General features: G+C 50.5%; 1 protein-coding gene across 1 annotated transcript in view; it reads left to right on the top strand.

The window, feature by feature from the left end:
* Positions 1-206: 206 nt before the first annotated feature.
* The window catches only part of HEG1 (heart development protein with EGF like domains 1), a 74,404-nt gene continuing 59,771 nt past the window's right edge, over positions 207-14,839 (top strand). The window contains exon 1 of the mRNA XM_088457750.1: positions 207-1,819. Coding sequence (XP_088313876.1) covers positions 235-1,819 — 1,585 coding nt within the window. The 5' untranslated portion in view covers positions 207-234. The remainder of the gene's footprint in view (positions 1,820-14,839) is intronic.

Below are 14,839 nucleotides of genomic sequence, written 5' to 3' on the forward strand. Positions count from 1 at the left end.
TAACTATAGGAACAGATACTGAGAATAACATGTAATATACAGAATAAGGGGAGTAAGACTATGATGTAACTATAGGAACAGATACTGGGAATGACATGTAATATACAGAATAAGGGGAGTAAGACTATGATGTAACTATAGGAGCTGATACTGAGATTAAGGCCACTGATTACAGGGATACATTTCCTGTCAGTGGGAATAACAGGGACAGCGTGTAAAGGTCGGGACTGTGTGATGGGGGCCGGCTCTGCTGTCTCCTCCCCGTCCTCCCCGGTCTCACTGTGCTCAGTGACCGCTCCATGCTGCTCCGGGGGCCGCTCCCGCATGATGCTCCCCGGCTCCTGGCTGCTGCTCCGGGCTCTGCTGCTGCTGGGCGCCGCCCATGGTGCTCCGGCTCTCCGGGACAGGCTCTGGTCCACACCGGGGACCCCATCTCCCAGCGACCGTGCAGCAGAGCCTCCAGAGCCCGGGGGGACTGACTCCTCTCCTCCGCCAGGTGCAGGGGGGACTCTCCTGTCTGCTTCATCAGTATCTGGGTCCCACATCCCGGCGGGGAGATCCGAGGTATGGAGCAAGAACAGCTCATTGCACGGAGCCAGGACCCAGGCTGGTCCAACATGGAGAACAGCTGACACAGGAGCCAATTCCTTATCAGGACCGAACCGGGCACAGACCGACCCACCATCCGAACTAAACCAGACCGACCCACCACCAGAACCACACCGGACACAGACCGACCCACCAGCAGGACCACACCGGACACAGACTGACCCACCACCAGGACCACACCGGACACAGACCGACCCACCACCAGAACCACACCGGACACAGACCGACCCACCACCAGAACCACACCGGACACAGACCGACCCACCACCAGAACCACACCGGACACAGACCGACCCACCAGCAGGACCACACCGGACACAGACTGACCCACCACCAGGACCACACCGGACACAGACCGACCCACCACCAGAACCACACCGGACACAGACCGACCCACCACCAGAACCACACCGGACACAGACCGACCCACCACCAGAACTACACCGGACACAGACCGACCCACCACCAGAACCACACCGGACACAGACCGACCCACCACCAGAACCACACCGGACACAGACCGACCCACCAGCAGGACCACACCGGACACAGACCGACCCACCACCAGAACCACACCGGACACAGACCGACCCACCACCAGAACCACACCGGACACAGACCGACAAACCACCAGGACCACACCGGACACAGACCGACCCACCACCAGAACCACACCGGACACAGACCGACCCACCACCAGGACCACACCGGACACAGACCGACAAACCACCAGGACCACACCGGACACAGACCGACCCACCACCAGAACCACACCGGACACAGACCCACCCACCACCAGAACCACACCGGACACAGACCCACCCACCACCAGAACCACACCGGACACAGACCGACCCACCACCAGAACCACACCGGACACAGACCGACCCACCATCACAACCACACCGGAAACAGACCGACCCACCATCACAACCACACCGGACACAGACCGACCCACCACCAGAACCACACCGGACACAGAGTGACCCACCATCACAACCAAACCAGACACAGACCGACCTACCTTCCGTGCCTCACAGATCAAAGACAGCTTCACCATCAGACAGGACCGACACCATTCCATCATTCAGTGGTGACATAGACAAATCCCAGACAGTGTCAGAGCACCGGGGACCCCAGGTTTATTTTAAATCGAAACCTGGCTGGACAGAGGTGGATGTTACACGTACAGAAAACCAGACAAGTTCAGGTGAGTGACTCCTTAACCCTATAAAGACAGAGACACTCAGGGGGGGGAGGGGATGCATTATATAATTTAAGGTTACTATGGGAGGAACGGAGACCACTCATTTGCGCTTTATAATCTGTGTGCAAACAACAAATCCCAAATATTCTTTCTACCGTGGTTGCAAATTGTCCGTTTAACGTAAGCTGGGTCCACACTGTACCATGTGACACAAGGCGACGGTCGTCCCAAATTCACGAAAGTCCCGGAACACACTATACGGAGCGTACATACTACACAATCTTCCAAGCGACAGCGATATATATTGTGCCGGTGGTCGTATGCAGTTGATGGTTTCTCCTGTACACTAATGTGCGGTCGTGCGTACAGACTGCACCATGTTCATCGCGGCGTCCCATCTGCTTTGCAGCACAGCAGGTGGGACAACGCAGTGAACGACAGTCGGGAATGACGGAATGGGCTTACACACTATACGATGAATATAACATATCGTTCCGATCCACGTTGGGTATATAGTGTTTGTGAGATGAAGGTGTGTGGCTTGATGTCACCAGCATGTTATGTACAGGATTGGTGTAGACCTGTGCCCTGCAGGTGAGGTTGGTGCAGAGATAAATGGGTGATGAGGGCAGGCCAGGTGGTGGAACGTAAGTGAGTAAGGGCAGGTAATATAACATAGGTGAGGAAATACGGCCCCCACACACTTCATATTCATGGGTCGCCCGGACCTCAGAGCTCTGCGTCTCCTGTACACAATTCTCATTTCCTCTAACAAAAAAAAAAAAAAAAGTGTTTCCTCAACTCTTTCCCTTCATTTACCAGCAATAAGGGACCGTTGGGTTCTCTATCACACTGATCGGAACAGGGCGCTCAGATTCCACAGACGAACATACACTACAACACGGATTGTAAGCTTATAAGCACCACTTTGTCCCTTGATATTCAATCTTGTTTTATTACTGTGTGTAAAGTGCTGTAGAGTCTGCTGGCGGCTATATATAGAAACTTTATTAAGAATCATTAATAATGCTTTGTCAATACAGGCTATATAGCGCTGTACACAACGGGCGGACACAGTGCTGGGTACACTAACAGGACAGGGGCTACATAATTAGTGTACAAATCAATTTACATGGTTCACACAACACGGCGTTCCTCCTCCTTGTACACCTGCGGAAGAGCGGCCGGTTGTGTCCAGACCACATGAACGCTCTGCTATAACAAGATTGTTATATTACCTATTATTAGGTATATTGTTATGTGCCATGTATTATCATGTATTAGTTTTTCACCCACCCACCAACAGGCTTTACAGAATAAATAGTACATACGATCTGCTGTTCTATATGTGGCACCATATAATTCTGCAGCGCCAGCTACAGTATAGAGCACCGAGCAAAGATATAGGGAGACAACCGGAAGAATACTTGTCACTATTCATAGTGATATATGGAATGAACCATAATAATTCATACTGAGGCCGTTACCAGTCATAACAGAAGGTATGGAGAAACTATCGGAGTGAAGTGCTACTCACAAGAGCTTACAATCTAAAAGAGGTGCGCCGCACCGTAATAATGAGGCTTCTGAGTTACATACATCTGTCACAGACACTTTGTACATATTTGATGATAAGGAGAGTTACTGTAGGTGTACAGCGATGGTAATACAGGTTCAGTAATCCTTATCCAAAATGCTCCAAAATCCGGATCTGTGGCTGAGATAGCGACTCCTTTGCTTTCTGATGCTTCAGTGTACACAAATTTGACCTCATGCACGCAATTGTTAAAACTATTATATAAAATTACCTTCAGGCTATGGAGCTCATTCAGAGCCACTCGCCAGATGCGATCACTCGCACCCAGCGTACGCAAATTCGGCTAATTTACACCACGGCAGGCGCTCGCTCGGAAAGGCATAAGCAAGTCCACTTTGTGTTGGTGAGCGGTCACTTTGCGTCTATAGACGTCCATTAGCATATGTGGAGACGCCCACTAGCGCACGTCATCTCCTGGAAGTGTATTAAAACATTGGTACATCGAGGACCATCAGAAGGGCTCGCAGCGCTTGTGGTTGCCTTACTTTACCGCAAGCACTGCGAGGACTTTAGTGTTAAAAACAGGCAGGTGACGTGTACTATGACGCTGGCTGATAATTATGCACGCCTCTGAAACGGTGTTGCTAAACTCAGGCACGCCTGCGCGTCTCCACTCCCCCGTTATTAGTGTCCTGCCCCTGTTACCACCCACAAACGGCCTCTCCTTTCACGCATTACACTGGGCTGTCTTTCCTTAGCGAGCGAACGGATTCCGATCGCTCCGAGTAGTTTGCGCACACGCAGAACGAAGCGTACGCTTGCGCGGTCTGACATCGGCCGCATATGAGCGAGCGTCCGCTTGCGAGCAGGTCTGAATCAGGTCCAATGTGTATTATTATCATTATCCTTTATATGGCACCAAAAGGGTTCCGCAGCGCCTTACAAAGTACATAAACAAATGAGTACACAAGAAAAAACAGTTATTAACAGTACAAACAATGCAGGACAAGGACACGGTGTATACACATTGCTGCATAACACTGATATACGCTGCTGGGCGTCAGCAACCAAGTGTTAGGTGCTGCCGTTGTGGAGAGTTAGTAGTAAATGATAGTATAAGTGAGGGAAGAAGGCCCTGCTCGTGAAAGCTTACTTCTAAAGGGGGGGTCAGACAAACGGGTGAAACACAGATGGGGTAGGTAGTGAGGAAAGAGCATGGAGCAGTGGGTTAGGATGAGAGCTGGAAAGCGTTGAGGAAGAAATGGGTCTTGAGAGCCCATTTGAAGATTTGGAGCCAGGAAGCAAAGTTTTCAATGAATTTGGAGCTAGGGCAGAGGGGCGATAAATGACAGCTACTCAGAGGGAACTATGGCCAGGGGGGCGATAAATGACAGCTACCCAGAGGGAACTATGGCCAGGGGGACGATAAATGACAGCTACTTGAAGGGAGCTAGGGCAGGGGGACGATAAATGACAGCTACTCAGAGGGAGCTATGGCCAGGGGAACGATAAATGACAGCTACTTGAAGGGAGCTAGAGCTAGGGGGATGATAAATGACAGCTACTCAGAGGGAACTATGGCCAGTGGGATGATAAATGCCAGCTACTCAGAGGGAACTATGGCCAGGGGGATGATAAATGACAGCTACTTGAAGGGAGCTAGGGCAGGGGGACGATAAATGACAGCTACTCAGAGGGAACTATGGCCAGTGGGATGATAAATGACAGCTACTCAGAGGGAACTATGGCCAGGGGGACGATAAATGACAGCTACTTGAAGGGAGCTAGAGCCAGGGGGACGATAAATGACAGCTACTTGAAGGGAGCTAGGGCCAGGGGGACGATAAATGACAGCTACTCAGAGGGAGCTATGGCTAGGGGGACGATAAATGACAGCTACTCAGAGGGAACTATGGCCAGTGGGACGATAAATGACAGCTACTTGAAGGGAGCTAGAGCCAGGGGGATGATAAATGACAGCTACTTGAAGGGAGCTAGGGCCAGGGGGACAATAAATGACAGCTACTCAGAGGGAACTATGGCCAGGTAGACGTTAAATGACAGCTACTTGAAGGAAGCTAGGGCCAGGGGGACGATAAATGACAGCTACTTTAAAGGAGCTAGGGCCAGGGGGACGATAAATGACAGCTACTCAGAGGGAACTATGGCCAGGGGGACGTTAAATGACAGCTACTTGAAGGAAGCTAGGGCCAGGGGGACGATAAATGACAGCTACTTTAAAGGAGCTAGGGCCAGGAGGACGATAAATGACAGCTACTTGAAGGGAGCCCGAGCTAGGGGGACGATAAATGACAGCATCTCAGAGGGAACTATGGCCAGGGGGATGATAAATGACAGCTACATGAAGGGAGCTAGAGCTAGGGGTACGATAAATGAGAGCTACTTGAAGGGAGCTAGGGCAGGGGGACGATAAATGACAGCTACATGAAGGGAGCTAGAGCTAGGGGGACGATAAATGACAGCTACTTGAAGGGAGCTAGAGCTAGGGGGACGATAAATGACAGCATCTCAGAGGGAACTATGGCCAGTGAGATGATAAATGACAGCTACATGAAGGGAGCTAGAGCTAGTGGGACGATAAATGACAGCTACATGAAGGGAGCTAGAGGGACGATAAATGACAGCTACTCGAAGGGAGCTAGGGCCAGGGGGACGATAAATGACAGCTACACGAAGGGAGCAAGGGCCAGGGGGACGATAAATGACAGCTACTCGAAGGGAGCAAGGGCCAGGGGGACGATAAATGACAGCTACTCGAAGGGAGCAAGGGCCAGGGGGACGATAAATGACAGCATCTCAGAGGGAAATATGGCCAGTGGGACGATAAATGACAGCTACTCAGAGGGAACTATTGCCATTGGGACGATAAATGACAGCTACTTGAAGGGAGCTAGGGCCAGGGGAACGATAAATGACAGCTACTTGAAGGGAGCTAGAGCTAGGGGGAAGATAAATGACAGCTACATAAGGGAGCTAGAGCTAGTGGGACGATAAATGACAGCTACTTGAAGGGAGCTAGAGCTAGAGGTACGATAAATGACAGCATCTCAGAGGGAACTATGGTCAGTGGGACGATAAATGACAGCTACTTGAAGGGAGCTAGAGCTAGGGGGAAGATAAATGACAGCTACATAAGGGAGCTAGAGCTAGTGGGACAATAAATGACAGCTACTCAGAGGGAACTATGGCCAGTGGGACGATAAATGACAGCTACTCAAAGGGAGCTAGAGCTAGGGGGACGATAAATGACAGCTACTTGAAGGGAGCTAGGGCCAGGGGAACGATAAATGACAGCTACTTGAAGGGAGCTAGAGCTAGGGGGAAGATAAATGACAGCTACATAAGGGAGCTAGAGCTAGTGGGACGATAAATGACAGCTACTTGAAGGGAGCTAGAGCTAGAGGTACGATAAATGACAGCATCTCAGAGGGAACTATGGTCAGTGGGACGATAAATGACAGCTACTTGAAGGGAGCTAGAGCTAGGGGGAAGATAAATGACAGCTACATAAGGGAGCTAGAGCTAGTGGGACGATAAATGACAGCTACTCAGAGGGAACTATGGCCAGTGGGACGATAAATGACAGCTACTCAAAGGGAGCTAGAGCTAGGGGGACGATAAATGACAGCTACTCAGTGGGAACTATGGCCAGGGGGACGATAAATGACAGCTACTCAGAGGGAACTATGGCCAGTGGGACGATAAATGACAGCTACTCAGAGGGAACTATTGCCAGTGGGACGATAAATGACAGCTACTTGAAGGGAGCTAGGGCCAGGGGGACTATAAATGACAGCTACTTGAAGGGAGCTAGAGCTAGAGGTACGATAAATGACAGCATCTCAGAGGGAACTATGGTCAGTGGGACGATAAATGACAGCTACTTGAAGGGAGCTAGAGCTAGGGGAAAGATAAATGACAGCTACATAAGGGAGCTAGAGTTAGTGGGACGATAAATGACAGCTACTCAGAGGGAACTATGGCCAGTGGGACGATAAATAGCTACTCGAAGGGAGCTAGAGCTAGGGGGACGATAAATGACAGCTACTTGAAGGGAGATAGGGCCAGGGGGACGATAAATGACAGCTACTTGAAGGGAGATAGGGCCAGGGGGACGATAAATGACAGCTACTTTAAAGGAGCTAGGGCAGGGGGACGATAAATGACAGCTACTTTAAAGGTGCTAGGGCCAGGGGGACGATAAATGACAGCTACTTTAAAGGTGCTAGGGCCAGGGGGACGATAAATGACAGCTACTTTAAAGGAGCTAGGGCCAGGGGGACGATAAATGACAGCTACTCGAAAGGAGCTAGGGCCAGGGGGACGATAAATGACAGCTACTCGAAAGGAGCTAGGGCAGGGGGATGATAAATGACAGCTACTCGAAGGGAGCTAGGGCCAGGGGGACGATAAATGACAGCTACTCGAAGGGAGCAAGGGCCAGGGGGACGATAAATGACAGCTACTCGAAGGGAGCAAGGGCCAGGGGGACGATAAATGACAGCATCTCAGAGGGAGCAAGGGCCAGGGGGACGATAAATGACAGCTACTCGAAGGGAGCAAGGGCCAGGGGGACGATAAATGACAGCATCTCAGAGGGAAATATGGCCAGTGGGACGATAAATGACAGCTACTTGAAGGGAGCTAGAGCTAGGGGGACGACAAATGACAGCTACTCAGAGGGAACTATGGCCAGGGGGACGATAAATGACAGCTACTCAGAGGGAACTATGGCCAGTGGGACGATAAATGACAGCTACTCAGAGGGAACTATTGCCAGTGGGACGATAAATGACAGCTACTCGAAAGGAGCTAGGGCCAGGGGGACGATAAATGACAGCTACTCGAAAGGAGCTAGGGCCAGGGGGACGATAAATGACAGCTACTCAAAAGGAGCTAGGGCCAGGGGGACGATAAATGACAACTACTCGAAAGGAGCTAGGGCCAGGGGGACTATAAATGGCAGCTACTCCAAAGGAGCTAGGGCAGGGGGACGATAAATGACAGCTACTTGAAGGGAGCTAGAGCCAGGGGGACGATAAATGACAGCTACTTGAAAGGAGCTAGAGCCAGGGGGATGATAAATGACAGCTACTTGAAGGGAGCTAGAGCCAGGGGGACGATAAATGACAGCTACTTGAAGGGAGCTAGAGCCAGGGGGACGATAATTGACAGCTACTTGAAGGGAGCTAGGGCCAGGGGGACGATAAATGACAGCTACTTGAAGGGAGCTAGGGCAGGGGGACGATAAATGACAGCTACTTGAAGGGAGCTAGGGCCAGGGGGACGATAAATGACAGCTACTTGAAGGGAGCTAGAGCCAGGGGGACGATAAATGACAGCTACTTGAAGGGAGCTAGAGCCAGGGGGACGATAAATTACAGCTACTCGAAGGGAGCTAGAGCTAGGGCGATGATAAATGACAGCTACTCGAAGGGAGCTAGAGCCAGGGGGACGATAAATGACAGCTACTCGAAAGGAGCTAGGGAAGGGGGACGATAAATGACAGCTACTTGAAGGGAGCTAGGCCAGGGGGACGATAAATGACAGCTACTCGAAAGGAGCTAGAGCCAGAGGGACGATAAATGACAGCTACTCGAAAGGAGCTAGGGCCAGGGGGACGATAAATGACAACTACTCGAAGGTGAATAGGTTGTAAGAGGCAAAAAGTATAAATCTCGAATGGAAAGAATGAAAGGGAGGGTTCAGAGGGTAAGAGTTGTTTGGTCACTTCTCAGGATAGAAAGACCGCAACATCACCACCATGGCTACCCCCAGGCCGGGGTGTGTAAGAGAATGGTGTATATGAGACATAAATTAATTTTGTGTGTAGACTTGGTCCCATCCCCAATATATCTCATTATGGGGTCTATTTATCAAGCAGTGAGAAGTGGACCAGTGGAGAAGTTGCCCATATCAACCAATCAGCTCCTACCTATTATTTTATCGACTGCACTTGATCAATGCTATTTGAAAGCTGATTGGTTGCTATGGGCAACTTCTCCACTGCTCCACATTTTTCACTGCTTGATAAATAGACCCCTATGTATATGCAAATATTCCAAAGTCCAAAACACGGAATCGGTATGAAATACAGATGGACAGGATTCCGGCTGTCAGTACACCGATGGTGCAAATCCCGACAGGGGAACGGTGAGTAATGTTCCCCTGTCCTATTTACCCCCTAACCCTCCTTTCCTGAACCCTTATACTAAACTTCCCTACCCCGCACCCTAACCTTTCCGATAAGTGCCTAAACCTAACCCTCCCCCCCTTAGTGCCTAACCTTCCACCCCCCCCACGGTGGTGCCTGAACATAACCCTCCCCCCCTTAGTGCCTAACCTTCCACCCCCCCCACGGTGGTGCCTAAACCTAACCCTCCCCCCCTTAGTGCCTAACCTTCCACCCCCCCCATGGTGGTGCCTAAACCTAACCCTCCCCCTCTTAGTGCCTAACCTTCCACCCCCCCCACGGTGGTGCCTAAACATAACCCTCCCCCCCTTAGTGCCTAACATTCCACCCCCCCCCCACGGTGGTGCCTGAACATAACCCTCCCCCCCTTAGTGCCTAACCTGCCACCCCCCCCCCCCCACGGTGGTGCCTGAACATAACCCTCCCCCCCTTAGTGCCTAACCTTACACCCCCCCCCCCACGGTGGTGCCTGAACATAACCCTCCCCCCCTTAGTGCCTAACCTTCCACCCCCCCCCACGGTGGTGCCTGAACATAACCCTAACCTTCCTCAACCTAACCCTATCTCCCCCCCCCCCCCCCACGAGGCTGATACTTACCTGTCCCAAGTGTCCTTATGATCAGGACGGCATCCCGAGTCTTTTCAGGATTTCTGCGCCACTGTTGTCTCGGCGATTGGGATTCCGATGACGGCATCCCGGTTGTCAGGATCTTGACCTCATCCCCCAAAACACTTGTATTCCCAAGCATAACAGGTATGGGATACTCAGCCTGTAGAATGGAAATGGTGCGTATTCAGCATCGCCCTGTAGCCCCCACCTGCTGCTGGACATGTAAATGAGAGAAGGTTAACGTCTGTCTATGGCAGGGGTATTAATCATGCAGCTCTCCAGCTGCTGTGGAACTACACATCCCAGCATGCCTTGCCTCAGTTGTATGCCCTAATAGCAAAATTATGGTAAGGCATGCTGGGATGTCTAGTTCCACAGCAGCTGGAGTGCCGCATGTTAATTACCCCTGGTTTATATAGCATAATTAGCTCTCATTCGTTTCCCATTTATTATACTGATATAATCAGTTAGCCAGTGCGCACGCGGTGAAAGTCATACTAACGGCTGGTTTGTGATTACGCTGGCATGGAAGACTCACTAACAAAGTGAGTGGCAGGTAGTCAGCGTTTGGGGGAGGTAAAGGGGGGTGGTTAAGGAAACAGGTGTGTTGGGACCGTTTAAACGCTGTTTCATGGATGTGCATAAATTAGCTATTGCGATCTCTTTCGCAGCGTGAGACCTATCAGCGTGTCAGGAGAGACGCTGCGTTTGCGGCTGATCGGACTTCACCCAGACGCTGTGTGGCTGCTATATCTGCGTCAATGTTTACGCAGTTGCACGTCATCGGACAGATATAAGAAGGCAGCAGTGGGCGGCCTATGCTCTGGGAGGCATTAGCGTATTTTCGCAATTGTGATCCGTAAGAGATCGTACTTGAGATTGCATTAGCATAAGTCCCGGAATCGGTCCCACTGAATGAGGATCTATAGGAGGCCAGTATTCACAGTACTGTGTCGCTGTTTGATGATCTCTTCCAATGTTATTACTGGTGACGGAACCACGTTACAAGAAGAAAATGATGAGAAATCATTAAGTGTAACACAGTTTAGTCAGACAGGAACAAACCTGTTTCCATGACAACTAACTCTGAGCAGATTCCATACACTGATGCTGCTGGACAGGGAAGCTTACTAGCTGAGAAATTGTTCTGTGCATCCAGTAACTTCCTCTGTATACGGGGATTCTCTAGCTGCATTGTACTCATCAGATACATTGGCTTAATAACCTGTGAGTGAGCAATGAGAACCTGTCACCCTGTGAGCCATTCAGAGAGATAAGGATATTGTGGAGACAGAATGATGACACATACTTGGTAGATTAAACAGACCAATTGGTCTTTATTTGTGATAAACTTTCTACATCTACAAAAGCACTGTATTGCAGCAGGGAGGGACAATGCTGCCCAGCCAGCTGGTAGAATATTAGGCACATTTTGTTTAATGAACATATCAGTAATCTTTTTAAATGAAGCTTTCTAAGAGGCCTCGTTTATCAACGAACTTTATCATATGCAGCGAGTGATGAAACGTGTTGCGTATAATACCGGTGCTCCAGCAGTGTTGGAAAAATGACGGTTGGGAGCTGATTGGCTGGAGCACTATTTATCATGCGCAACAAGTTTTATCCCTCGTTGCATATGATAAAACTTGTTGATAAATAGGCCCCTAAGAGTCTCTATTTAAAAAGCAATCTCTACCCCACTACATGGCTGATATTTCTCACTGCTTCTGACGCCCCACAAGAACCTGAACACTTCTATCACAATAACAAGAAAACACGCTGTAGCTGTGGTTACCTCTGTGTGTGTGTGTCTGCACTCTATATGGGGACAGTCGCATACATAAAATATCCATATGTCACTTCACATATAGGGGCCTATTCAAGATGTTAAATATCGAGGTTCCGAACGGCAAAAAAAAAAATTATAGATCGCCCAGATATATCAATAATCAACCACAGGGACAGTGGCTCCGAAAGGAGTCCTTTCCTGCGGAGGGCTCCGAGCAAAATTAAGAGGATTCGGGCTCAGAACGGGTAGCGAACCTCGCAACCTTTGCATGGAATAGGATTGACCCTTAAGTTTGTGGTTGGTATATCAAGTGTGCCAAGTAGCATTGCATCTGTTTGTGGTCTATGAACAGTGATGGTTATCACTTGTAATGTGTGACTGGTACATTATTTATAACCATATATAATCTATTGGTCTAGTAAAACAGTATTCTCTTCGGGGGCTGTGTGCACTATTGCGCTTGTGCGGCCTGCTGATCATGCGTGCGCGAGGGGTACTTTTATGCGAAGTGTAGCCAGTAGGATACAACAGCTAAGGCCAAATAAAGACGCCGTTGGCTACTGGGGCTAAGCTTGGTATATTTGGCATTGAAGCAGCCCCCCATGGAAACCTATGGGGGATTTCTTCTTTGAGTGTAAAGGGGGGGGGGGGGGCTGCAAGCAGATGGCTGCTGTGGTCCCCTGTACATACATTCAGGGGGTTCTTACAAAAGGGTGTTTTCAGGGTATATTCCACAAATATTAATTGCTAAATAGACCCCCATAGTCTGAAAATGGAAGGTCATGATTTAATGGGGAAAGCAGGATGGCCCCTGTATGTCCCTGGAGTCCCCATTTCCTGCTTCCTCCCTTTCTCTATGAGAGTGTAGGTGGCCGGGGAGCAGAGAGTCTGGCCTCGTACAATGGTCGCCTTCCTGCAATTTGTTATGCGGCTTATTAAGTGTCTTGTTCCACTTGTGACACAAATATAGATGCAGTGATATAAAGAGGCCGCCGTGTACCAGGAAAGCGTTGCCGTACTGTATATAGGTATTTATTGTACGTAAATCACCTGATCCGTATCTGTCTGACGGAAACTGTTTTCCTTTGCTTAGAAATCCAGACTCCGATCATTTCGTCTCCGGTACCCGAGTCTGTGAGAATGATTTTCAGCAGCCGGGGGTTCAGCAGATGTTTAAGATCGGGCCATGACCTTGATGGCTCAAACTGCGCACACTAGGACTGGTTCGGAAGGTGGACGCAGCGCCGATGGCGGACGCAGAGGAGCGAAACTTTGCTATGTGCGTGCGTCGAAGTCGCTTTGTGTCCAGATTGTGTCCGTCCAAGTGGCAGTTTCAGTGGTGCGACCGATGGCGGCGCCTTAGGACGCACCAATCGGTATTACTGCGTGCATGGACGCTGGCAGCGGGCGCCTCAATCCTTGCACATGCGGATGCACAGATGTACACCATGGAAGGACAAGGTAGCGGCATTTGCTTAATGCGCAGCTGTGGCCACGTCTGTGTGTAAGCCGACTTACGTGCGCAGTCGTAGCGTGCGGACAGAGGTTGGGCGCTTGTCTCAGGCGGACCTTTTGTACCCAGCATGGGGCAGGTGCAAGTGCAGATATTAATGATGGCGGCTGCCCATGGAACAACAGTGGGTGGAATAGGTTAGTACATGCGGGCGCAGGGGTTTTCAGTATACACGAGGCGATTCGTGCACTGGCATAAGAAAGTAAGCAGTCTGCTGCTAATGAGGCCCTTTCACCGCAAGCGCCATTAGTGCAGGGCAGTGCTGCATAATGTTATGGATATAGCTATATACTGTAAAGGGTAATAATATACAGTATGTGTGTGTGTGTGTATACACACCCTAACCCTCCCTTAGGGGTGCCTAACCCTAACCCTCCCCCCCAAGTGCCTGACCCTAACCCCCCACTGTGTGCCTAAATCTAACCCCCCTTCCTCGTAGCCTAAACCTAAGTCTCCCGGGGGGGGGGGGGGGGCATGCCTAACCCTAACCTCCCCCCGGGGGTGCCTAACCCTAATCCCCCTAGCCTAACCCTAACCCTCCCGGGGGGTGCCTGACCCTAAGTCACCCCCCGGGAGCCCCTAACCTAACTCTCCCCCCACCCCCTCCCCCCCCCCCCCCACCCCCCGCGGCTATCCCCACTCGTCTTACCTTCGATCGGGATGCCGGGCGTCGTGCTCCCGGCGTAGGCAAAATGACAGGCGTCGGGATTTCAATGCATACTATATATATATATATATATATATGCACATACATACATACATTAAATTAACTTTAGTCACTGTTTAGACCCAGCTGTCCATATCAGTAATCTCTATCTCATTGCCAGTACAGTGTTGTGGGTTCAATTTATTACACTACTTTTGCGGTAGAAGTCTTCCTGCAGTGGCGTGGCCATTTACTGGGGTTGTTGCTGTGACCGATTTACCGTGTTCATTATGTGTCCATTTTGGTGGCACTGTGTGCTGGGGGTGATTTGTGGCACTGTGTGCTGGGGGTGATTTGTGGCACTGTGTGCTGGGGGTAATTTGTGGCACTGTGTGCTGGGGATAATTTGTGGCACTGTGTGCTGGGGTAATTTGTGGCACTGTGTGCTGTGGGTGATTTGTGGCACTGTGTGCTGAGGGTGATTTGTGGCACTGTGTGCTGAGGGTGATTTGTGGCACTGTGTGCTGGGGGTGATTTGTGGCACTGTGTGCTGGGGGTAATTTGTGGCACTGTGTGCTGGGGTAATTTGTGGCTCTGTATGCTGGGGGTGATTTGTGGCGCTGTGTGCTGGGGGTGATTTGTGGCACTGTGTGCTGGGGGTGATTTGTGACACTGTGCTGTCTGTGATTTGTGGCACTGTGTGCTGGCGGTGAT

The sequence above is a fragment of the Taudactylus pleione genome, unplaced genomic scaffold (genome assembly GCF_031769625.1).
Source record: "Taudactylus pleione unplaced genomic scaffold, aTauple2 ptg000781l, whole genome shotgun sequence".
NCBI classification, from domain to species: Eukaryota; Metazoa; Chordata; class Amphibia; order Anura; family Myobatrachidae; genus Taudactylus; species Taudactylus pleione.